A 25,623-nucleotide genomic window follows, 5' to 3' on the forward strand; every position below is an offset into this window, starting at 1 on the left:
TGAATTTTCTCCTTTCGCTCTTAGGGAGGTTTTAAAAAGTCTGTACCGAGAGGCATAATTCTCTGTTCTATGAAAATGTTAAAACCGCTCAAGCAAATTATTTTCAGGGCTTTTTAAAACAAAAGCAGTAAGCTCGAGTGGAAATGCAAGAAAGACTTAACTTTTATACTGAATAGGAATTTCTCTCGAGAAGGATGAGCTCTCCAAAAAAAATAAGCATTCTCGCCAGAGGAGTCCCATAATATACATTTTTTTTTTGTTTTGCTATCAAGTCAGTTCCGTTCTCCGTTTCGTCGTTCCTATTTCTTGTTTTTTTTTTCGATATGTTGCTCCGCTAGCAAGGAGCGAAAGAACCAAATTTTTTGTGGTGATATCAGAATTTGCACATATTTGTATCTATTTAGTGATTAGTCTGCTAGTTTCTTTGATCCCACTCGGTCTTCCTTTTCTAGTTTCTTCTAATAGTTTGACCTGTCTAGAAAAATTGTCGGCCTACGAATGTGGTTTCGATCTTTCTGGTAATGCCAGAAGTCGTTTTGATATAAAATCTTATCTTATTTTCATTTTATTTATTATTCCTGATCTGGAAGTAACCTTTTCCTTTGCTTGGGCAGTACCTCCTAACAAGATTGATCCATTTGGATCTTGGTCCATGATGACCTTTTTATTGATTTTGACGATTGGATCGCTCTATGAATGGAAAAAGGGTGCTTCAGATCAGGAGTAACCACTAGTGATAGGGCAAAAATAGGGGGGAAGGACAAAGGAAAGAGCGATGCCTACATTAAATCAATTGATTCGTCATGGTAGAGAAGAAAAACGGCGCACGGACCGTACTCGAGCTTTGGATCAATGTCCCTAGAAGTAAGGAGTATGCCTGCGTGTTTTAATGAGAACACCGAAAAAACCTAATTCAGCTCCATGTAAGATAGCTAAAGTACGGTTGAGCAATCGACATGATATATTTGCTCACATTCCAGGCGAAGGTCATAGTTTGCAGGAGGAACATTCTATGGTCTTAATAAGAGGAGGTAGAGTGAAAGATTCGCCAGGTGTGAAATTCCATTGTATTCGAGGAGTTAAGGATTTGCTGGGAATTTCGGATCGAAGAAGAGGCAGATCAAAATATGGTGTGGAAAAACCAAAATCAATATGAATGGAAGATGCCTCTGGAACTCCTTTTTCTCGGTAAGGATAGGTACGAAGTCCCTCGACTGAAAGGAGAGGGAACAACCACAACGTTACACCCCAAAACTATACGGAGCCCTTCCGAATGACCTAGAATATAGTCTACTAGACTAGCCAAAAAAGAGTGATGTAGACTATATTCGCCCGTGGAGGTGAGTGGAGGAAGCTGTGAAGCTTCTAACTCTAATTACCAACTCGGGACTATATTAGTATAAAGCGGCATTATCCCTTTACTAAATCCTCCCTCGCTTACCACCATGAACAAGACCTTTCCCGATCAATTGGTTTTTCATTATTGTTTAAGAAAGATGGCAAATCCTACCATTGTATTTCCTTTTTCACTTGGATCCTATCAATTTAGAGAGTGTCTAGATTAAGACACTTCTCGTATTTGGACTATCAAGATCGACTAAATGAGAGTGTGGCTGACATGGTAAAAGAACAAATCAGCCACACTTGTCTGGACCCCTTTTTTTACAAGCTTGAATTCTACTCCCAGCAGGACAAACTACACAACATGTAATAAAAAATTTTATAGGAGAAGAAAATGAAGCTAATTTATAGCTCTTGTCATATATCTATAATAGCTTCCAATAATGTTGAATATATAGTGAATTTTTTGCGCAAGCCGTACATATTGCGTTAACAATAATGGGGGGAGGTGGTTTTGGTTAGTTAAATAGTTGTTGTAGTTTGAGTCCTCTCGAGGACGGGCGGGCCCTTTTTTTTGGGGAAAGGATAGTGGGTAGGGCTTATCTTTCTCCCAGACTACTTTACTCACTGGAAATCATTCCACGTACAGGATCTGGGAAAAAAAAGGCTCGAACTATAGGGATCTGATACCTGGCTTTCTTGGTATGAGAAGTTGGTTATGAAGGCTGACAACCTTTCCTAGGTTGTTTCAATCAAGCCAAATAATCGATTTGGAGTATGCCTGAGATTGTCAGAAGAACTTCCCCCTCTTGAAAACTGACTAATCAAACAAAGGGGGTCCCTTTTTTTTATGAGGGTAGGGAGTTTGGGTTGGTGTGAAGTGTACCGCACTTTCGGTACAAGATCGCAAATTCCATTCTCTTTTTTACCATCTAAAATCGAAGAAAAGAAAGATGGGTGAGATAAACAAATAAAGAGTTAACTTTCTTTAAACTTTCTTTATTATTATGTAAGATTAGAAGGTGCAAAATGAATCGGCGCAGGAGCTGCTACAATTGCTTCAGCGAAAGCTGCTGTCGGTATTGGAAATGTTTTCAGTTTCAACATTCTGTTGCGAGAAATCATTCATTGGCAAAAGATTTTTTGGTTATGCTATTTTGGGACTTGCTTTAATCGAAGCTATTGCCTTGTTTTCCTTAATGATGGCCTTCTTAATCCTCCTTGTCTTTTAGAAAAAAAAAGAAAAGAGTGGAAGCGGGCTAGTCCCCGAAAATCCCCGGTACTTTAGCGTTGGGGACAAGTAAGATTATTATCTGGTTTATCCGCCATCGTTATCACAAATTGAATATTCTGTTAATGTGCCAGCCCTAGCCCGTCTTGCTATTCTAATTCCATTTCGAGAGTCATCATAGCTCTCTTGGACTTATACATGCAACACCGTTTTCTCTTACATAGAAAATGGTCACAAGAAAATTATGGAGGAAGTTAGAAGATGTGGAGTTGTAACTGTCACGCCCCGAACCATGGCCTGGGCGTAACACGACATTCGGTGCCTGACTGCATGTGACCGAGCAAACCATATGGTTTGCTGAATCATCATAAGGCATACATGAGCAGAAATATAACGTGAAGTGCATGATGAGCTTTTATAAAACATAGTAAGTCATAATATTAAACATAAGTACTTGATTAAGTCATGAATGCAGACAATATCATAAATGAGCTAAACCGGCTAGCCAACTCTGGAAGTCTAACATGACACTTATCTTGTTTATAAAACCTCTAACATGAGTCTGAAAAACACGTACCATATTTGCTAGGACAAGGCCCGCAGCATACATTTAGATGTAAAACTAATTAAAGAAAGACAATGTCTAAACCCCGAATGAGATGGGGCTCACCAATAAGCTGGTACGTGCAGATCCTAATAAGAAGAGGCATCATCCTGTAAATGCGTACCTGCATCCGGGCAATAAAAGGGGACGTCAGCACATTGAATGTACTGGTATGTAAAGCAACTGAAAGAAATAACACGGAACATGAAATAACATGATAAAAACTGAAACTGAAAACATGGACATGGACATGAGCATGAGCAGGAGCATGAGCATGAGCATGGATACACACACACACACACACACACACACACACACATATATATATATATATATATATATATATATATATAAGTAAAACATGATAAGATGGGAGAGCATTTCATAAACCGACCATGTGATATCACCACGTGGTTACGTGGAGTCTGGTACCTCGCCGGACCAGCAGAGCCCCCATAACTTGCCAGGGTATAAGGTGGTAACGTGCTTGATGGATCCATTCAGTGTAAAATTAAGGTATCATCCTAACTGAGCGGAGCGATCCTTGTACTACGGTGGCTACAGAGTTTCAGGCTATCTGAGCCTTCTCGGTAATTTGTGCAACTTCTAAAAACATGAACATAATATAGTTGGCTAAGAAGCCTATGATTTTCGTGAAATAACTTGTAAATAATTTGTAATCATGATTTCACGAAGTAACTTGTAACATAGCTTGTGTCATGGTTTCATGAGATAACTTGTAGCATGGTTTCATGAAATAACTTGTATTTAGCATGTATATTTCTTGTATCATGGCATGAAGTAATTATATGATTTAATTGCCTGAAAACTTGTAGACAAATAGGATATTCATGAAATAATCATTCTTAGTAAAAAACATGCATGCAAGAACCCATGGAATACAAAATATGGGTTTTCATGGATTACTGACAGATTCTCAATAATCATAATGAGTATCAAAAACACAATGATAGAATAATAACAATTCAAACATAATATAGTCATAGATATGGACCTAGGGTTATCATGAGTATAATATAGAATAGAAACTGTAGTTTTGTAAAGTTTCATACTTTATGGATTAGGAGGCGTGGGAAGAACAATGATGTTCCCACACGTAGATAGTAACACTACATACCTGGTAATGCTCCAACCTTGAATTAAAGATTTTAACTTTGAAGAAGATTTCTAAAATCTTGAATTCTTGAACCTTGAGATGTGTTTTCTTGAAAACCCTAGTTTATGAACAATGATTTCTTGCTTAGATTATTAGAATATATGTTAGAATTGAGTTGGAAGAGTTTGAATTGACTTACCTTGATGTTTTGGATTGTTGCTAGGGTTTGGAATTGTGAATAATGAAATAAAAGAACTTAAGGCTTAAATTTATACAAAAGTGAGGCGGAAGTTATATGGACATATTATACGGTCCGTATAATATGACCATATTTCATCATGGCACAAAATAGAACGTCGGGTTGAGGTTTCATGAAGTACGGACGACTTATACAGTCCGTATAAAATTAGTGAACGGACTGCTCTGTACTCTTTCAGTAAAATGACCATAACTTTTTTTACAACTGTCCCCTTGACCCCCATAATATATTGTTGGAAAGGTATTTCAAAGGGCTACAACTTTCATTCAAGAAGTTTTCCCAAATTCCAAATTAATAAAGGGATTATGGTCGTAGGAAGTAAGACCTTGTACAAACTCACTTGCAAACATGCCCCGTATAGTTGCTTCCAACTTTGCTTTGCCCAAAGACATTTCTTATGACTTGATCAGTTTTCAAAACACTTCCTACAACCCTCATATTGGTTCTATTATATTATCATTTTATGAGTCAAACCTTCGCCTCAAGCTACGAGGTGTTACAATATCTCCCCGTTGGGATCGTTCGTCCTCGAATGATGGGTCATGGTTAAGAATATGACTGGACATGGCTTGACTACATGAACGTGAAGGAAACATGACATGAAACATGGAGACTGAACTAACATGACATGGTTACATGGAAACGTGAATACTGAGACATGACACTGGATACATGACATGAGCGTGAAACATGAGACATAGCATGACATGGGATATGGAAAGTTACCTTGAGAGTTCTCTGCTTGCTCTTCAAACAAAAATGGGTACTTGGACTTCATATCCTCATCGGCTTCCCATGTAGCTTTCTCAACCTTCTGACTCCTCCACAGGACTTTCACTGAGGCTACTTCCTTAGTTCTCAACTTGCGAACCTGACGGTTAAGAATGGCTACGGGGATCTCCTCATAGGTCAAACCATCCTTAACTGTTATAGTATCAATAGGAATAACCAACGACGGGTCTCCTACACACTTCCTCAACATGGACACATGAAACACGGGATGTACAACAACCAAATCCTGTGGCAACTCAAGTTCATAGGCTACTAGACCGACCTTTCGCAGAATTTTAAAAGGTCCAATATATCTGGGACTGAGCTTCCCTTTCTTGCTAAATCTCATAACACCCTTCATGGGTGAGACTTTAAGGAACACCCAATCGTCAATTGAAAATTCTAAGTCCCTTCGCCTCACATCTGTGTAAGACTTCTGGCGACTCTGAGCCTTTTTCAAACGCTCTTGTATTAACATAACTTTCTCCATAGCCTGATAAACCAAATCTGGTCCTAACAACTCTGTTTCACCAACTTCGAACCAACCAATTGGTGATCTACACCTTCGCTCATACAGAGCTTCAAACGGTTACATCCTAATGCTAGCATGATAACTGTTATTATAGAGAAACCCGATGAGAGGTAAATGGTCATCCCAATTACCCTTGAAATCTAGGACACACGCTCTCAACATGTCCTCAAGGGTCTGAATAGTGCGCTTTGCTTGGCCATCTGTTTGTGGATAAAAAACTGTGCTGAGGTTCACCTTTGTACCCAATCCTTTCTGGAAGGATTTCCAGAAATTCGTTGTGAATTGAGCACCACGATCTGAAATAATGGACACTCGCGTCCCATGCAATCTGACAATCTCATTAACATACAGCTTGGCATAATCCTCAGTTGAATGTGTGGTCTTGACTGGCAAAAAGTGTGCCGACTTAGTAAGCCGGTCAACGAACACCCAAATAGAGTCATGTTTCCTAGCTGAACAAGGTAGACCTGATACAAAATCCATATTGATCATTTCTCATTTCTAGACAGGAATATCAATATTCTGAGCCAAGCCACTAGGCCTCTGGTGTTCGGCTTTCACTTGCTGACAATTTGGACACTTAGCTACAAAATCTGCCACATTCTTCTTCATATCGTTCCACCAATAAATCTCCTTAAGATCAGGATATGTCTTAGTGGAACCTGGGTGAATGGAATACCTGGAATTGTGAGCTTCTGACATGATTCGCTCTCTGAGCTCATCTACATCTGGAACACACAATCTACCTCGGTACCTCAAGGTACCATCATCTCCCCGTTGTTCGAAAGCCTTCGTCTTATGCTTGTGAATCCCCTCTTTCATCTGCAACAAGTAAGGATCATTAAACTGTTTCTCTTTGACTTCAACCACTAAAGAGGAAAGGGCTTTATTCTGAACAACTACACCACCATCCTCGGAGTCCAAAAGTCGAACTCCAAGACTAGCTAAACGGTGAACTTCCCTGGTCATAACTCTCTTATCTGCATCAATGTGGGCTAAACTCCCCATGGAACGCCGACTAAGAGCATCAGCTACAACATTCGCTTTCCCTGGATGATAAAGAATATCCAAGTCATAATCCTTAAGCAATTCGAGCCATCTCCTTTGCCTAAGATTCAGCTCCCTTTGCTTGAAGATATACTGCAGGCTTTTATGATCTGTGAAAATATCAACATGCACTCCATACAAATAATGACGCCGTATCTTAAGACACATCCGAGACCATTGCTGCATTAATACACATCCGAGACCAACTCCCGAAGCATCACAATAAACTACGAACCCTTCAGTTCCCTCTGGCAGCGTCAAAACTGGAGCAGAAGTCAATCTCTTCTTCAACTCTTCAAAGATTCGCTCACACGCATCTGACCATTGAAACTTAACTTTCTTCTGAGTCAACTTAGTCAATGGAGCAGAGATAGAAGAAAATCCTTCTACGAAGCGTCGATAATAGCCTGCCAGACCCAAGAAACTTCTTATATCAGAAACTGAGATGGGTCTGGGCCAACTCCTTACATCATCAATCTTCTGAGAATCAACTTTAACACCTTCACCTGAGATCACATGGCCTAAGAACGCCACTGACTTAAGCCAAAACTCACACTTTGAGAATTTTGCAAAAAGTTCACGATCTTTAAGAGTCTGCAACACTATTCTGAGATGTTCTGCATAATCATCCTCATTACGGAAATACACTAAAATATCATCAATGAAGACAATGACGAATAATTCGAGATAAGGCTTGAAGATCCTGTTCATAAGATCCATGTAAGTAGCTGGCGTATTTGTCAACCCAAACGACATAACAAGAAACTCAAAATGGCTATAACGATTCTGAAAGCGGTCTTCGGAATATCAACTTCTTTAACCTTTAACTGATGATAACCTGATCTGAGGTCAATCTTGGAATAATATTGGGCGTCCTGTAGTTGGTCAAATAAGTCATCTACTCTAGGAAGAGGGTATCTGTTCTTAATGTTGACCTTGTTCAACCGACGGTAGTCTATACACATACGTAAGGAACCATAATTCTTTCGGACAAATAAGACTGGCGCACCCTAAGGCGGAACACTGGGCCTAATAAACCCCTTATCAAGAAGATCTTTCAACTGGGCTTTTAACTGTTTTAACTCTGCTGGAGCCATTCTGTATGGCGGAATAGATATCGGCTGAGTATCGGGAAGTAGATCAATTCCAAATTAAATCTCCCTGTCAGGAAGGACTCCTAGAAAATCTTCGGGAAAGACGTTTGGAAATTTATTTACAACTGGGATGGACTAGAGAGTTGAAGTCTGGGCATTTGAATCCTTGATTCGAACTAGGTGGTAGATATAACCTTTGGAAATAATTTTTCTAGCTTTTAGGTAAGAAAGAAATCTACCCCTAGGTACTACTGAATTACCTTCCCATTCTATGATTGACTCATTAGGAAACTCGAATCTTACCACCTTAGTTCTACAATATACTGTGGCATAACATGAAGCTAACCAGTCCATACCCATGATCACATCAAAGTCTACCATTTCTAATTTTGCTAAATTAACTATAGTTCTGCGGTGATAGACTAAAACTGGGCAACCCCTATAAATACGTCTAGCTATGACTGATTCCCCAATTGGGGTGGACAACTCAAGGGGTTCATACAATTTTTCAGGTTCAATACCAAACTTTTTAGCAACAAAAGGGGTTACGTAAGATAAGATGGATCCTGGGTCAATAAGGGCATATACTTCAAAAGTGAAAACTGTGAGTGTACCTGTGACAACATCAGCTCTAGCCTCTGTATCCTGACGACCTGTAAATGCATACAAACGGTTCTGACCACTGCATGTATTGTCGGACCTTGCCGTGCCACGCTTCTGCTGGGCCTGATTGTGATGAGGAGCTGCTGAATTTATGGACTGCGTCACATTACCTCCAGCACCCTGTCTGGATGATGGACAGTCTTTCTGAAAATGGCCCTTCTGACCACATCTAAAGCAGGCATCAGTACCCACACGACACTTACTTGAGTGTCTCCTGTTACACTTGCCGCATATCGGATGAGTATAAGTCGACTGACCCACACTAGGCTGAGAGTAAGAACTTGATGGCCTGAAATTCTGCTTCTTATCATTACAGAACTTGGGGACTGAGGCATTTGCTGTGGACGGAGCAGGTTCTGCTGAACTATTCTTAAAGAATTTCCTGCTTCCGTTCCCGCTGAACTGTCCGGTAGACTTGACCCTCTTGTTGAATTCCTTGTCTTTCTCTTTCTGCAACGCTTCCTCCTCCTTTAGCCTTGTCTTATTACCCTGTACGAAAGCAACCATCTTGGAGATGGTCATTCCCCCATTCTGTGCAGCAATGTTGGCCCCATTATACAAATGGGAATCAAGTCCTCCAACAAACCTCCTCACTCTTGCCCTCACATCCGGTACCATATGTGGAGCATGCTTTGCCAGACTGACAAATTCTAAATAGTAGTCCTGAACTGACCTGCCATTCTTCTTAAGCTTCAGAAATTGCTCAACCTTAGCCTCTCTGACTTCTATTGGCATGAAGTGGTCCAGGAATGCGCTTGTAAATTCATCCCATGTAGCGTCAGGTGCATCCTTACATCGGGATAATTCCCAAGATTCATACCAAGTGTTAGCAATGCCCTGTAGCTGATGAGCTCCAAAAGTAGCTACTTCAGTTTCTGTAACTGTCATAATCCTGAAGATCTTTTGGAGAGCATCAATGTAGTCCTAAGGGTCCTCATCTTTCTTTGTCCCCGTAAAGACTAGGGGATTCATCCTGAGAAAGTCCTTAGTCTTAGAAGACTCTCCATTACCTCCTGAACTTGACCCAGATTCCTGACGTAGGGCCTTAGCTGCTACCAGTTGTGTGAACATATTGATAGCATTCCTAACATCCCCATTCGAATAACTAGGAGGTGTAACTGTAGGAGCGGTTGGGGCTGCTGTCTGAGTCGGAACGGTCTCTTCGCGAGTTGCTTCCGCAGTAGCCCCTTGGCTGGTGGTTGTAGCCTTTCTGGTGTATTTCTTTTTCGCAGGCATTTTCTGAAAATACGTACACGCATGAATTAGAAAGACATCCTAAAAGTACCACTCTAACTGCACGATCTAGAATACGAAAGAAGTGAGACAATCCTGAATGTCTTGGTGGTCAACTATTTATATGTATGGGGCCCTCACACATATAAATGTGACCTTACTGGACACGGTTTCATAGACTCCCTAAAGACACTTGAACTTAGGCTCTGATACCAAGCTTTGTCACACCCCGGACCATGGCCTGAGCGTAAAACGACACTCGGTGCCTGACTGCATATGACCGAGCGAACCACATAGCTTGCTGAATCATCATGACGCATACATGAGCGGAAATATAACGTGAAGTACATGATGAGCTTTTATAAAACATAGTAAGTCATAATATTAAACATAAGAACTTGATTAAGTCATGAATGCAGACAATATCATAAATGAGCCAAACCGGCTGACAACTCTGGAAGTCTAACATGACACTTGTCTTGTTTATGAAACTTCTAACATGAGTCTGAAAAACACGTAACATATTTGCTGGGAAAAGGCCCCCAACATACCTTTAGATGCAAAACTAATTAAAGAAAGAAAATGTTTAAACCCCGAATGAGATTGGGCTCACCAATAAACTAGTACGTGCAGATCCTAATGAGCAGAGGCATCATCCTGTAAATCCGTACCTGCATCGTGAAATGCAGGCCCCCCGGGCAATAAAAGGGGACGTCAGCAATTGAATGTACTGGTATGTAAAGCAACTGAAAGAAATAACATGGGACATGGAATAACATGATAAGAACTGAAACTGAAAACCTGGACATGAACATGAGCATGAGCATATATATATATATATAAGTAAAACATGATAAGTAGGGAGAGCATTTCATAAACCGACCATGTGATATCACCACGTGGTTACGTGGAGTCTAGTACCTCGCCGGACCAGCAGAGCCCCCATACCTTTCCAGGGTATAAGGTGGTAACGTGCCTGATGGATCCGTTCAGTGTAAAATTAAGGTATCGTCCTAACTGGGCGGAGCGATCCTTGTCCTACGGTGGCTACGTAGTTTCAGGATATCTGAGCCTTCTCGATAATTTGTGCAACTCCCAAAAACATGAACATAATATAGTTGGCTAAGAAGCCCATGATTTTCGTGAAATAACTTGTAAATAACGTGTAATCATGATTTCACGAAGTAACTTGTAACATAGCTTGTATCATGGTTTCATGAGATAACTTGTAGCATGGTTTCATGAAATAACTTGTATTTAGCATGCATATTTCTTGTATCATGGCATGAAGTAATTATATGATTTAATTGCATGAAAACTTGTAGACATATAGGATATTTATGAAATAATCATTCTTAGTAAAAAACATGCATGCAAGAACCCATGGAATACAAACTATGGGTTTTCATGGATTACGGACAAATTCTCAATAATCATAATGAGTATCAAAAACACAATGATAGAATAATAGCAATTCAAACATAATATAGTCATAGGCATGAACATAGGGTTATCATGAGCATAGTATAGAATAGAAACTCTAGTTTTGTAAAGTTTCATACTTTATGGATTAGGAGGCGTGGGAAGAACAATGATGTTCCCACACGTAGATAGTAACTCTACATACCTAGTAATGCTCCAAACTTGAATTAAAGATTTTAACTTCGAAGAACATTTCCAAAATCTTGAATTCTTGAACCTTGAGATGAGTTTTCTTGAAAACCCTAGTTTATGAACAATGATTTCTTGCTTAGATTGTTAGAGTATATGTTAGAATTGAGTTGGAAGGGTTTGAATTGACTTACCTTGATGTTTTGGATTGTTGCTAGGGCTTGAAATTGTGAATAATGAAATAAAAGAACTCAAGGCTTGAATTTATACAAAAGTGAGGGGGAAGTTATATGGACATATTATACGGTCCGTATAAAGTTATACGGTCCGTATAATATGACCATATTTCATCATGGCACAAAACAGAACGTTGGGTTGAGGTTTCGTGAAGTACGGACGACTTATACGGTCCGTATAAAATTATATGGGCCATATAAGTAGTTCGTATAACATGACCAGTGAACGGACTGCTCTGTACTCCTTCAGTAAAATGGCTATAACTTTTTGTACAACTGTCCCCTTGACCCCCATAATATATCGTTGGAAAGACGGTTTGGGATGCTCTCGAATCAACCCTTTCTTCCCCCTCTAATACAAGAATCCTTAACCTTCGTAGGAAGCTTCAAAATCTGAAACAAGATGATCTCACCGTCACCCAATACCTTCACAAAGCCAAACTTCTCCGTGATGTGTTAGCCTCCGTAGGTCGTCCTATTTGTCTACCTGACCAAAACATTTATATTTTTAAGGGTCTTCGTAGTGAGTTCAAAGACATAGTTACCACACTCTCTGCCCGCCAGGAACCCATTACCTTTAGCGAACTTCACAGTCTATTGTTGAATCATGAGTTCATACACAGTTCCTCCTCCCCCTCCTTGACCCTCCCTGCCGTGTCCAACCAAGATTCGCACCACATCCCTTCGGCCAATTTCAGTCAGCGTAGTAACCAAACTGACCGCAACCCCAACTCTTACTCCGATAGGGGTCGTGGTCGTAATGGACTAGGGCGAGGGGGCAACCGCGGTGGCCGTTATGGCTCTCCCAAAAATAATTCCAATATTGGAAATCAGTGGCTTACTCAGGATGCCCGTTCTTGATGTCAAATTTGTAATGGCTTCAATCATCTTGCTCCGAACTTTTTTCAAAGGTATAATCACACTATAAATCCTGCTGCATATTTTGCACATCAGTCGCAACCATCTCAGGACCAGTCATGGTTTTCGGACATTGGAGCTACTCATCATATCACGTCGGATCTTGCTAGCCTTCATCACGTGGAAGATTATAAGGGCATGGACCAAGTTTATGTAGGTAATGGTCATGATCTTCTGAGGCAACATACTGGTAATTCCCTCTTACACTATCCTTCCCGTAGTTTCACTCTTAAGGATATTCTTCACGTTCCCTCTATTACTAAGCACCTTCTTTCAGTTCAAAAATTTGCTCGAGATAATAACGTGTTTTGGGAATTTCATCCTTTTCATTTTCTTGTAAAGGATCGAGCATCCAGGACAACGCTTCTTTCAGGTCCGAGTAGCGACGGTCTCTACTCACTTCCTTTTCCGTCTTCGTCCAGCAAAGTTTCATCAACTCAGCCCTCAGCTTATCTCTCAGCCAAGACTTCTTCATCTAATTGGCATCTCAGGCTAGGTCATCCTCACAAACGTGTTCTCCACCAAGTTCTCCGAGCACATCAACTACCATGTTCTAGTTTTAATTTAATCATCTTTGTAGTGCTTGCCCACTCTGCAAGTCACAAAAATTACATCTTCTAGTTTCAAGTAATAAAAGTACTTCTTTATTGCAATTACTTTTCGTTGATGTTTGGGGTCCTGCTCCTCACCTTTTGTCTGAGGGTCATCGCTATTTTCTTGTATTTGTTGATGATTATTCAAACCATACTTGGGGATTTCCTATGAAACAAAAATCTGAGGTTGTTAATATTTTTCAAGAATTCAAAGTCTTAGTGGAAAAGCAGTTGAGTGCTCAAATTAAATCGATTCAATCGGATTGGGGTGGTGAATTTCGCCCTCTATCCCCCATTCTAGCAAAGTATGGTATCTCTCATCGAATTTCATGTCCTCATACTCATGAGCAACAAGGCAAAGTCGAACGAAACATCGTCACATTGTTGAAACCGGTCTTAGCCTCATGGCTCATAGTTCCACTCCGTCTTGCTACTGGCACTTTGTATTTAAAACTGTCGTCTATCTAATAAATCGTCTGCCTTCTACTTCAAATAATAGATCTTCCCCATTTGAACGTGCCTTCCATAAAGCCCCGGACTACTCTATCCTTCATCCTTCGTTGCTTACCTGATTGTCTATGTTGACGACATTATTCTCACCGGGAGTCATCCAAAATTTCTTGAATCTATTATCTCCAAACTTGGTGTTGAGTTTTCCATCCATGACTTGGGTCCTTTAGGTTTCTTCCTCGGAGTTGAGGTAAAATACTCCCTCGCCAGTATTTCTCTCTCGCAACAAACTTACATTGAAAACCTGTTGTCCAAGAGTGTATGAACAAATGCAAACAAGTTCGCACTCCGATGGCACCGAACTCTAAGCTTCATGTTAGTGACAATCCATTATTTGATGATCCCTCTTTGTATCGGACTATTTTTGGGGCATTGCAGTATGTCACTCTTACTAGGCCGGACCTTGCATTCACAATCAACAAAGTTTTCCAATTTATGCACTCTCCTAGTGTAAATCATTGGGCCGCCGTAAAGCGCATACTTCGCTATCTCAAGCACATGATTAACCATTGCTTCTTTCTTCCGCACTCATCCAGCTTTTCTCTTCAAGCATTCATGGACTATGATTAGGCTGGTTCAATTGATGATCGTAAGTCAATGGGTGGATATTCCATTTTTCTTGGAAATGCATTACTCTCATGGTCCTCTAAGAAGCAACGAAAAGTTGCGCGATCCTCAACTGAATCGGAATATAAAGCTCTCGCGGATGCTGCCGCTGAACTAACGTGGCTGCAGTCCCTGCTTTTTGAGTTTACGCCATTGGTTACTGGTTGAACCACTGGAATGGAATGAGATAAAAATCTCTGGAGATATTTCCTCTCCACTTACTCGTAACAGGCTTTTCTTCTGTAGAAGACTTGGCCTTTCCATCCGTGAACCTCGAGTTCTTTGGTGCGACAATATTGGTGCTACCTACTTGTCCATTAATCCGGCGTTCCATGCTCGTACAAAGCATGTGGAAATTGATTTTCATTTTGTGCGTGATAAAGTAGCTCATAAAGACCTCTCGATGCAATTCTTATCTACCAAAGACTAGCTTGAGGATGTGTTCACCAATCCACTTGCCTCAGCCAGATTTGAATTCCTCTGCTCCAAACTGAATGTCGTTTCGCCACCTTTAGCTTGCAAGGGAGATGTTAGATCGTGTCCTATCGACACTAGAAATCCTAGTGTCGTTAGTCTTCATAGTGATAAGGGTTAATCTAGATAGGCTTGAAAATCAATTTCACTGCAACTAGAATTCCTCAATGTATGTATAGCTTTGTGCATAGAACACTCATTGTATCACGCAATTGCAAAGTGAAGGAAAATCAATATAACCTGGCAGCATGCAGTTTAGTTCTAACAAGGACACACAACATGAATTAAAATTAATGGTTAAGATTTAATTGACTAATGCAAGACTCTACCTATGATTTAGATAATTAACAATATGTTCATAAATATTAAAAACAAATCTCTCTATTCCTACTTTTTTGTGTCCTACATCGTATTTATTTGCTTCCTTATCCGATTATTTCTCCCATTTATTTTTTTTCCTACGCAGACTCCCTCTAATTGTAATTTGTTTAATAAGAATACAAGTGAATAATATAACCATAGTTTTCTTATGATTAAGGCACGTGGTTATAAAAATACTGAACTGCTATAATCCATGCAATCGCTAATTTTAAAGAGAAAGTTCAAAAAAAAAAATGCAATTAAAAAATTAACTCAAAATAAATTGAAAGAGATAAGTCATCAATTCAAAAATATTGAAAGAGAGATTTTGAACCATGCTATGTGGACAACCAATGCTTATTCACAGTATTTCCGATGAGGACTTGTTGGGCTTGCGTATGGCGGATATTATTGACTGGGACACAAGAACTTGGAATACTCACAAGTTATAGACACTCTTCTCCGCTGATGAAATAGACTGCATTAAGCGAATTCCGCTGGGATTTATTCTATGAGATGATCAATGGATATGGAAACTTGATAGGCAAGGACGCTACATGCTACTGCACCAATCCCGAATGGCCAATTTTAGGGAAACTCTGAAAATAGAAGATGCCTCCTAAGGTGTTGAATTTTGTTTGGAGAGCTTTGAATGGTGTCCTTTCAACCAGCGATAATTTAATGAGTAAGAAGATTCTTCAATCCGGCTTATGTCCTGCATGCCTCCAAGGGACAGAAACAGTATTACACTACCAAGTTGAGTGCAACGCGGTAAAACAGTATGACTTAAATCTTCTTTGGGTAGGGGGCAATTTGTTCCATCACTTTTGGATTGACTTAATTCGCTGATGGAATTGTGACTCTTGATCAATTACATGAAGTCATTATGATTCTTTGGGAACTTTGGAATGCTAGAAATAGTCTTGCGTGACATGAAAAATCTTTGCGACCTGAGGTTGTTATCGAAAAGGCAGCCCTATTTTGGCAGGATTGGACTAAGGCAAGAACGGTAACTTCCAATCATATAGTAACGAGAGACTTTTCAATTAAATTTTTTCCTCCTGATTAAAATATCCTAAATGCAACATTGATGCTTCTTTTGATCTAGCTTCGGGAGTAGCATGAGTCGTTATGCTAGTCTAGGATTCTCATTGAAACTTCATAAGAGGCGATAGGCCACATGACTCACCCATGGCCGAGGCTTTGGGTGTTTGAGAAGCACTCAGCTAGCTAAAGGATCACTTTACATCAACACCTATTATTGTGGAGATTGACAGCCTTTTGGTTAAACAAGCATTGGAGAAATCTTGTGGCTTCCAACTCTTCTTTTGATATTATTCATAATTATAAAGCGCTCATGTGTGACTTTACTTCTATTTCTTTGTCTTTTGTCAAAAGATTAGTGAACCAGTGTGCCCATTTGTAAGCTCAGGCTTCGGGTTTTATGTATGATGTTATGTAGTGGATACTAGATCCTCATCTTTGATTCATAATGTACTCAACTTTGATTTGATTAATAATTGATCAGAATGTCTTTTTTTAAATTAAAAAAAAAAACGAAAGGGATCTGTATACCCTCTTTCAGAAATATAAACTTAACTCAAGAATTCTCTTCTATGGCTCTAGTTACCCCGTTGGTGTATAATGCTAGGTTGCTGCTAGAACACTTAAAAAATGATGTCTATTGCATTCTATAAGGCTCATTTGAATGCTTTATATAGCAGTAGATTCACCAATTGAACAATGGGGTCTAGATTATGTGAATTAGCAAGCATCATAATTGAAGAAAAAAAATATATTATCAATTGAATAATGGGGTCTATATTTTGCGAAGGAAAAAATAAATTGGAGAAATAGTCGGATAAGGAAGCAAATAAATACTCTTAGGAAACAAAAAAGTAGGAAGAGAGAGAAAAGTTTTTATAATATTTATGGACAAGTTATTAATTACCTAAACCATAGGTAGGGCCTTATTTTAGTCAAGAGAAAAGACACAATTTCCCCCCTAACCTTGGCGGCACAACTCACTTTAGCAATTTAACTTAATAGACGTTTATTGACCCCCTAAACAACTTTCAAGTTAATTAAATAGCACCTTATACGTGCAATACCAGTTTCATGGTTGGAAGGTGCTATACACGCGCACCACATAAGTGCCACCTCAACGATACGTCATTAACACGTCAGATAGTCTCTCTTTTCTCTTTGTCTTCCTGCTCCTCCTATTTTCTCTCTTTTCTTTTCTTTTTCTTTCTCCACCTTCTTCTTCAATCAACCACAATGGCTAGGTTTCTTCTTCCACAACAACCATGGAACTCCAAAAATCCTGAAAGCTCTCTTACGTGAAGGTACAAACCTAAATCGGATAAAATTATCAATAGGAAAAAATGGAGGTTTTGTCCCGATTTTTTTCCCGGCCAACATTTGTTGAAGCGTACAAATTTGAGAAAAAAAATCAAAGTGCATCGTTCTCTCCTTGGCCTTCATGAAAGGGTCGAGGATTTCAATTAAGAAACAGGAAAGGTCTGAGAAAACATATACGTGCTCATTTCATCGGGAAAAATGACGCCAGCGACCAACTTTTCCCGCCACCAAATCCACATCTAATCTGCCTATAAAATAAATCTTATCATTTTTTTTATTATGTCTAATATTCAACTCATCAAGCAAATTTATTTTCAAAAAAAAAAAAAAAAGAGGAAAAAAAAAAAAAGAACACGAGAATGGCATGGAGGAGCTGGATTGGAAATGGCGTCAAACCACTGGAAGGAAGAAAGAGAAAAGAGAAAAGGGGGAAAAAAAGGAAAAAGAAAAGGAAATCTAAAATGATATAAAAAATTAAGAAAAACATAATTAAGTATAGGTAATTGTATATCATCCAATTATAAGATGACACGTGTATAATTTGGACAATATTTCTTTTTTCATTTTCACGCGCTTCCCAAAAATTAATAATTTTTTTCCCACGTCACTTGTTAAAGGGGTATTAATTTCATTTCAGATTAGAATAAGGGGGTAAATAAACGTCAGTAAAGTTACAGTGCTAAAGTGAGTTTTGCGGACAAGTTTAGAGGAGAAATGATGTCTTTTCTCTTTAGTCAATTAAATCTTGATCATTAACTCTAAACTCATGCAATGTGTCCCTAATTCAAGCTAGAATTTGGGGGAAAATGGAAAGGAGAGAAATGAAAAGGAGCCGAATCCATAAACACAAATGTGTGTTAGGCAAAAGTCAAAACTCAAAACCCAACAATCACAATAACAACAACGACAATTAAACCATACTCTCAAACAAGATAGGATCAGTTATTGTATAAATCATCACTATTCATGTGGTCATATCGCTCTATTTTAAGTTCGTCCTATTCATGTTATCAGAAAAAGTTTGTTTCAGTATCTCTAAAATTTCTCTAATAAATTAAAAGACTCATATATATATCAAACACAAATAAGTATATAACACTAGCATGAAACCTAATTCCAATAAAAAAACTCGAGGAGGTCGCTTTTATTACTTTAACATCTGGTACACAAAACATCTTATGTTCACATATGATCCCCGAAGGGTCTTCAAAGGGATATAACATAAGCAGTTAATTTACCCTGATATAAGTATCAGCAGTTGATCAACGCCTCGAAAGGATAAATCAAGATAAATGCATGAAATATAACCTACGTCGCTCAGACTCTTTAAAAGTGTCAGTGGGTGTACCTTTGGAGGATCGGATAAAAATACAACAATATTCTTGAAGAATCCGAGCAACATAACCTATAACTTTTTCAAGATTAAGTGAGCACCCCATTGAGGTCGAAGAGTGACCACATAAGTAGGTGCATGAGTGTAAGATGGAGAAAGTTCAAAAGCAAAACGTTGAAGGATTATAGCTAAGGCGATCTTAGTTTCCATCAATGCAAAATTGTTGCCAATGCAAATACGAGGACCCCAACCGAAAGGCAAGAAACAAAGTCTGTTCTTCGTTGCATTTGCAATTCCTTCAGAAAATCTCTCTGGCTTGAATTCTTTAACATCATCACCCCATAGTTCTTTATTATGATGAACAAAAATTGTTGGTATCATCAAGTTTACTTCAGGAGGAATATTCATTTTTCCTAGCTTTGTCTCGTGGTTTGCTTTTCGTACGAAGTATGGGGCAGGTGGATATAACCTTAATACCTCATTCAGAATCATAGTAACCTGTATATCATAATGGAAATGAAGATTAGTTAGTGGTGTAGTTGGTTAAGTCCATAAATATATTTACAAGTATTTAAAATAAATATAGTATATGCTGAATTAAAATTATTTACGTTACCATTGTAGTTAACCTTTAGAGTTTAATATTTACCTAACAGATCACTGAAAAGGTAATTATATTGTACATAACTTTATTTAATAGCATCGATTAATACTTAGAAAGGATAAGTAGTTTGCTATAACAAGTTAAATTACACTGATAGTGTAAGAATATAATTTTACTATTAGTTTAGATGACTTAAATCTAACTTGTTATAACGTGTTATTTTTACTCTTTTTTGCTAGTTACCAAATTTAACTTGTTATATCAGTTACTATAAGCCAATTTACCTTTACAGTATATAAATTTATATGCTCTCAATGCACATAAATTATAGTATTAAAAAGGTCGCTATTTAACTTCATAAATTCTTGTTATATCCAACAATTTGACGGTTAAATTGAAGTGCATTATCTATAATATACTTCCCAAGTACAATTTTATTGTGTTTAGAAAAGAATAAATATATATATATATATATATATATTATTTTGCATTTTACACTTTTCATCTTACCGTTAATGACATTTGGCCGCAAAAATGTGATGTTATGTTTAAGAGTATAAATTCTAATCCAAATACTTTTGGCATGTGGAAATATCTTTCTTTAAATTTTAAAATCCTTAATCAAATGCCCTATACCCTCAACCCAAAAAGAGAGTAAAATTAAAGTATAATAGGAAATCAGCTCGCTAAGACTTAATTTTTACTCACAATTTTGAGACGATTTAACCCTTCAAAATCTGGTTCATTGTTCTGGAAGGCTTGTTGAATTTCTTCTCTAGCACGAGCTTGCCAATTTTGGTGCACACTTAATAAAACCATAGTCCAAACTAGCAGGTTTGAAGAGGTCTCTTGGCCGGCAAAATAGAAAACTTTGCATTCTTCTATCACCTCATCAGTTGTCATACCAAATTTGCTCCCATGTTCTTGGATTTCCTTCAAATTGGACTTTAGCAAAATTCCCAACAAGTCCTCCTGATGATCATTTGCTTCTCCCAAATTCATGGATCTTTCTCTCTTGTTGACAATCTTCCTTAGTGTATCTTTGAGTTCATTGTCAATTGCTTTCATTCTTCTATTTGTTCTTGTTGGTAAAAACCTGCGTAAATGATCACATTAACTTATGTATACTAACAGCCAAGTCATCTAATTGATAACCGCGTGTAGTTGACCATAACTAATGAGATTTAAGTTATATACACCAGCCCAACCCATGACTATTCACTGTTCTATAATAAATAATGTACAACTTGAAAGACACAACCTCTTTTGGATTTGTACATTCACTATTTTATGTTAGAGATATTGACAATGTAAATAGTTTCTACACCATCAGTATGATTTAACTTGTTAGAATAGGTTACCTGCCTTATTTTCCAAATAACTAGTTTTATTTATTATCCGACACTTACTTGAGTTATCTTTCAGGTTATTGAAGTTAATTAAGCTCTAATAGTAATTGAAAGAGTTTAAGTTATATACGTCGTCTATGCGTGTAAATTTTTTTACGCTATTAGGTTAACTTTACCTATAGTAGTTAATGTGTCTTACCTCAAGATTACAAATCCCGCATTTTAAGGAGACTTACATATAGATATTTTTTGAATGACCTGATAGTATAAAGGAACTTTAAGGGAACTTAATAACCTAAAAAATGGGACAGATAATTAACCTGCATGCTAGCATCAGCATGTGTTAAAATATACATTGTTAGTGTAAAAATTATTTAGACCGTTCACGGTTTATGAATAATTTGTGTCGATAGTATATATACCTCCACCCAGGAATGTAAACAGATTGGAAAGCTTGGCGGGTCAGTTCAGTAAGTTCTTTTTGAAGATGAAATATTCTTGTTCCTTCTGCATAGCTACTTCCAAATGCTGTTCTTGATATCACATCACTCGTTAAATCTTCAAAATATGGATGCACGTCTATTTCGCATGATTTGTTTTTGGAAAGTAGAATTTCCCATTTGTTGATCATATCCTCACAGCTTTTGTGCATTGCTGGCACCATACACTATATTGATCAAGTACCATTAATGGAAAGAAGAAAAAAGGTTAGAAGATTGATTCCATTAGAAATGACACCACATGCACGAGCCATTCTTCAATCACTCACAGACGGATTCAAAATTTTAAATCCGCAAATGTATTGTAATAGTGCGATTCAATTAAAAAAAAAAAGCATAGTACCGTTCCACTCACTATGAGTACAAACTCAAGGCATGTTTGGTTTGGACGTTTTGACTGGTCAAAATGTTATGAAATTTCATTTTTTGGGGCAAATAAGTTCTGCAACAATCAGAAAAGTGACTTGTCTGATGAAAGTAATGGAAATAAGTTCCAAAAGTGGCATTTCATGTTAGTTCTATCTCCCTCGCCCCTAATACTCCACCCCGCTTGTAGGGACACTCCATCCACCCACCCCTCGCTCTCCCCTCAACTCATCGCTTGCAACCCAACCCCTTACCCCACCTCCGACCCCTACTCCAACTCCCACCCCAAGCGCCTACTCCAACCCCCCCTCCTCCACCCCCCTCCGCCCATAATGTTGCACATAAAATATATATAAATATTTTTGGGATAACAACTTTTATTTACTCACCAAATATTAGAAAACAAATAAGAAGTCTACTTAATTTTTTAAAAACATTCTCCATCATATCAAACACAACCTAGTATAAATATATATAACTATTATGTAGTTTAATCGATTTAATGGAAATAGTAAACAGAAAATATTTCACCTTCAACTTCTCGGCATAAAATGCTGTATTAAGAATTTTTCTGTGCTTAGCCCATTTCTGATCCTCATAACTTGTGATGCCACTAACAAGTAGCTGGACAAGTGGCGCTGGTTTTGGTTTTTTAAAGATGTTATTGGTCGTTACTATTTCCTTTATTAATTCTGGTTCCATTACGAAAATTCTTGGTTCTGGACCGATCCATGCGAAACAGTTGTTACCTGCAAAGAACCAGTTTAATTAATATTAGTGGTGAGTAATTAATGAATAAACATAATTCTGGAAATTCAAAATTAGATTACAAATTGACTCTGATCAAATAATGTACAGCTTATTCACACGTGAGGAAGATTTGGACGCAAAATGTATAATTCAACTTGGTATTCATAACTAAATTAGTAGAAAAGAACCTTGTACTATTTCTCTTGGACACCCTAAAATTTTGCTGATAGTATTGTTACCATAAATCTAGATTTCATAGTATCAAGACCCTTTATATATACTCCTTCAACTACTTTCTCTTCTTCTACTAGTTCACAAATATAAGCTCCAATATTTCCTGTTACTTTAGTCCATTATTTTCCTCATTTTAATTTGTAGAAAATAAACATTCTTCAAATTAAAGTGGAATCGACCTGGTAAAAACTTATCTGCATCCACCAATAGATGCATGTCATTTATTTGCTAGTAGATTATTATAACTTAATCATGATTAATTAATACATATTTCTCATAGTATTAAATCACTTAGCCATGCTAAATTGGTACGGTTCGGTATAAACACTGAATAAGAATTTACTGACCTTGTGGGCGGTACTTCCAGGGGGTCTAATCATTTGAAAAACGAACAAAAAAAAAAAAAAAAAAAACCTAGCTCCTAGATTTTTGCTAAAGCACTAAGGTCAAGAACCATGAATTGAACCCTGACCATTTAAAAAAAAACACACACACAAATTAAATGGACCACAAACAAAGATGGTCTATGATTCGATGAAATTATATAGGACCACAGATCATAGTCACGACAAAACAGTAACAACAGATCTCATATCCTACCGGGAAACACGCATAAATTACAAATTATCTATTCGACGTATAATTTAGAAAGAAGCAAGTTCCATATTTTCATTACACGATAATGCAATTCTCCCTCTAACACATACATGTTTTTCCTCCAGCAAATAACGTTATTATCATGGATTTAATTTTAATATATACCTGACATAGTGTAAAGATTTTTTTACTCCATCAATGATTTTAATATGTAATAATGAGTTAGTTATCATTTTTTTGCGGTTACTAATTAATATTTATTAAGAGAATAAATGATAACATTTGTAGGTAACTAAAGAGAATTAAATAAAAAAGAATTTACTATCTTCCTTATACATTCTAAATTAAAAGAAAAATAAATATTTTATAATTAATGTAGATTGTAAACTTGAGTGAAAGCCATATTCTTCAATTATTATAGAATATTTCAAGCTGAAAGGAAAATAAATATTTTGCAATTAATGTAAGATAGAAGAAAAGTAATACAATGTAGTATATAATATCTCTAAATATACTTTAGAACAAGTTGGTCCTTTGTCTATTCTCTACGTATTTTTAGCAGAACAACCCGCTTCATATCCCATACTGTTTTGCAAATTGGTCATCTCCAGCTATCTTGAACTAAATGAATGCTCCTAAATTAATCAATTAGTAGAAGATTAGGACCTCGATGTACACAGATTAATCAGTCCCATGCTCAAGTTGGTACTTGTCAGAATCACCTCTTCGCATCACCCATGTTATTTCTCAAAATCATATATTGATTTTCCAAATGAAACCCTCTTATATTTTCCACCTTATTGCATACATCCCAGTTGAAGAGTTTTTTTTGTTTTTGTAACAAATCTGATTTTCACTTTTTTATTTTCTAAAATAAAGGATTTAAGTACTAAGATATACACTAATAAGAGTAAGAAAAATAACCTCAATGTATCTAACCTGCTAGTTGTTATTATAGTAGGTTAGTTTCCATTTTTATAAGATAATCAGGTAATGCCTATCATGGATTTACCAGGAATTAGTGGGACTTAATAGTTAATGAAGTGGATTGAGAACAATGAGGTCTCAAGTTCAAATATCAGAGGGGACAAAAACAGTAGGTGATTTATCCTCATATGTCCAAGCCTTGATGGACAGAGAAACTCGATACCTATGCTAGTGGGAGGTAGCAGGTATCCCTGTAACATGTGATTGTGTAAATATCTTTTTACACCACGTCGGTGCATATTACTTAAACTCTCCGAGCAATTGCACAAATAGGGAATATGTAAATTTGCGAAGAGGAAAAACTCAAGGAAAACAAAAACATGGATCTTACCATACTTATTGAGAATGTGATGGTGGAAAGGGAGGACTCGAGGAAGAATAACCTCAGTTAGCTTAATTGGTTTAAGCTTTGCTTGTTTGGTCAACTCAGCCATCTCCTTTGTATCTCCATATAGTATTCTGTAAGTATGTCCATTCAGCCCTTGCTTCCTAAAGAACTTCTCTAGTTTTCTTGGTCTAATCCATATCCAATTCACCATTCTCCACACCCATATCATTAACAAAGCTGAAAGCAAGATTGCAATAATAACCACTTTCATTTATAAAAAGAGAATGAGACAAGGGGCAGGCCTTGTTGAAGATAAGAAAAGGCAACTAACCGAGAAGGAGAAGATGAGTTTAGGTAATGTCAATCTATAAGCCATGTTATATAGGAGTTGTTGGTTGCGCCAATAAAATCTCACATTTATTAGTAGTTGAAAAGAAAAAGAAGTTACAGCTGTAAAGGTACTCTAATGATCGATTTGAGTCCTTTTGGGAAACCGTGCAGAATTTGGACCAAAGCAGACAGTATTACACCATGTTAATTAAGAGTATTTTCGTATTAAAATAGCCCATCAATTGGTATATTTAGAGCTAAAACAACCAATAGGAATAATAATGTGGAACTTTTTTTGTGCTCCAAAGAAGAATAACATGATTTATATTTTATAGGGAGGATGAAGAAGAAGAAGGGAAAGTTTAAATTAGTGTAGCTAGGGGCTAGCTAGTCACGTTTTATTGCTTGCACTGTAGTGATTCTGGGAATCTCTTTCAATCTATGGACCACTAATTAAGTGTTTAGACAAACTAATTGTCTATATGCTTGTAGCAACGCTAGTTAGCTAGCCCTTAATTTATCACAAAATTAATATGAGTACTACGTAGTAAGTGTGATTAATCCTAGCCTCCACTTTAGTAGTACTATTCTGAGGCTAGGGTTGAGCTTTGTCAAGGAGAGCGTATTTTATACGCTGCCAAAGTAATAATATTGCATTCATCTCATTTTATGTGATGGTTT

At 37.5% G+C, this 25,623-nt stretch overlaps 2 protein-coding genes across 2 annotated transcripts; one reads left to right on the forward strand and one right to left on the reverse strand.

Moving 5' to 3' along the window:
* The first annotated feature begins 775 nt into the window (after positions 1-775).
* On the forward strand, positions 776-2,612 carry LOC132619078 (small ribosomal subunit protein uS12m). The gene is given in 1 exon segment (XM_060334048.1): positions 776-2,612. A coding segment is annotated over 1 exon segment (381 nt). The 3' UTR covers positions 1,157-2,612.
* A 16,118-nt stretch (positions 2,613-18,730) lies between these two features.
* Positions 18,731-24,939, reverse strand: LOC132618116 (cytochrome P450 72A397-like). The gene is made up of 5 exons (XM_060333177.1): positions 24,616-24,939; positions 22,248-22,465; positions 21,273-21,517; positions 20,210-20,597; positions 18,731-19,395 (listed from the first exon to the last, which is right to left on the reverse strand). The coding sequence occupies exons 1-5, from the start codon at positions 24,881-24,883 to the stop codon at positions 18,970-18,972; spliced, it is 1,545 nt and encodes a 514-aa protein (XP_060189160.1). The 5' UTR covers positions 24,884-24,939; the 3' UTR covers positions 18,731-18,969.
* Between the last annotated feature and the right edge of the window lie 684 nt (positions 24,940-25,623).

The sequence above is a fragment of the Lycium barbarum genome, chromosome 11 (genome assembly GCF_019175385.1).
Source record: "Lycium barbarum isolate Lr01 chromosome 11, ASM1917538v2, whole genome shotgun sequence".
Lineage (NCBI taxonomy): Eukaryota > Viridiplantae > Streptophyta > Magnoliopsida > Solanales > Solanaceae > Lycium > Lycium barbarum.

Excerpts from the sequence above, each read along its gene's own strand:
- LOC132618116 (XM_060333177.1), bottom strand. The coding sequence starts at position 24,883 with ATGAAAGTGGTTATTATTGCAATCTTGCTTTCAGCTTTGTTAATGATA. Across the intron at positions 22,466-24,615 it reads TCACATTCTCAATAAGTATG|GTAACAACTGTTTCGCATGG; the intron begins GTAAGATCCATG and ends GGTTCTTTGCAG. Across the intron at positions 20,598-21,272 it reads GTTTACATTCCTGGGTGGAG|GTTTTTACCAACAAGAACAA; the intron begins GTATATATACTA and ends TCATTTACGCAG.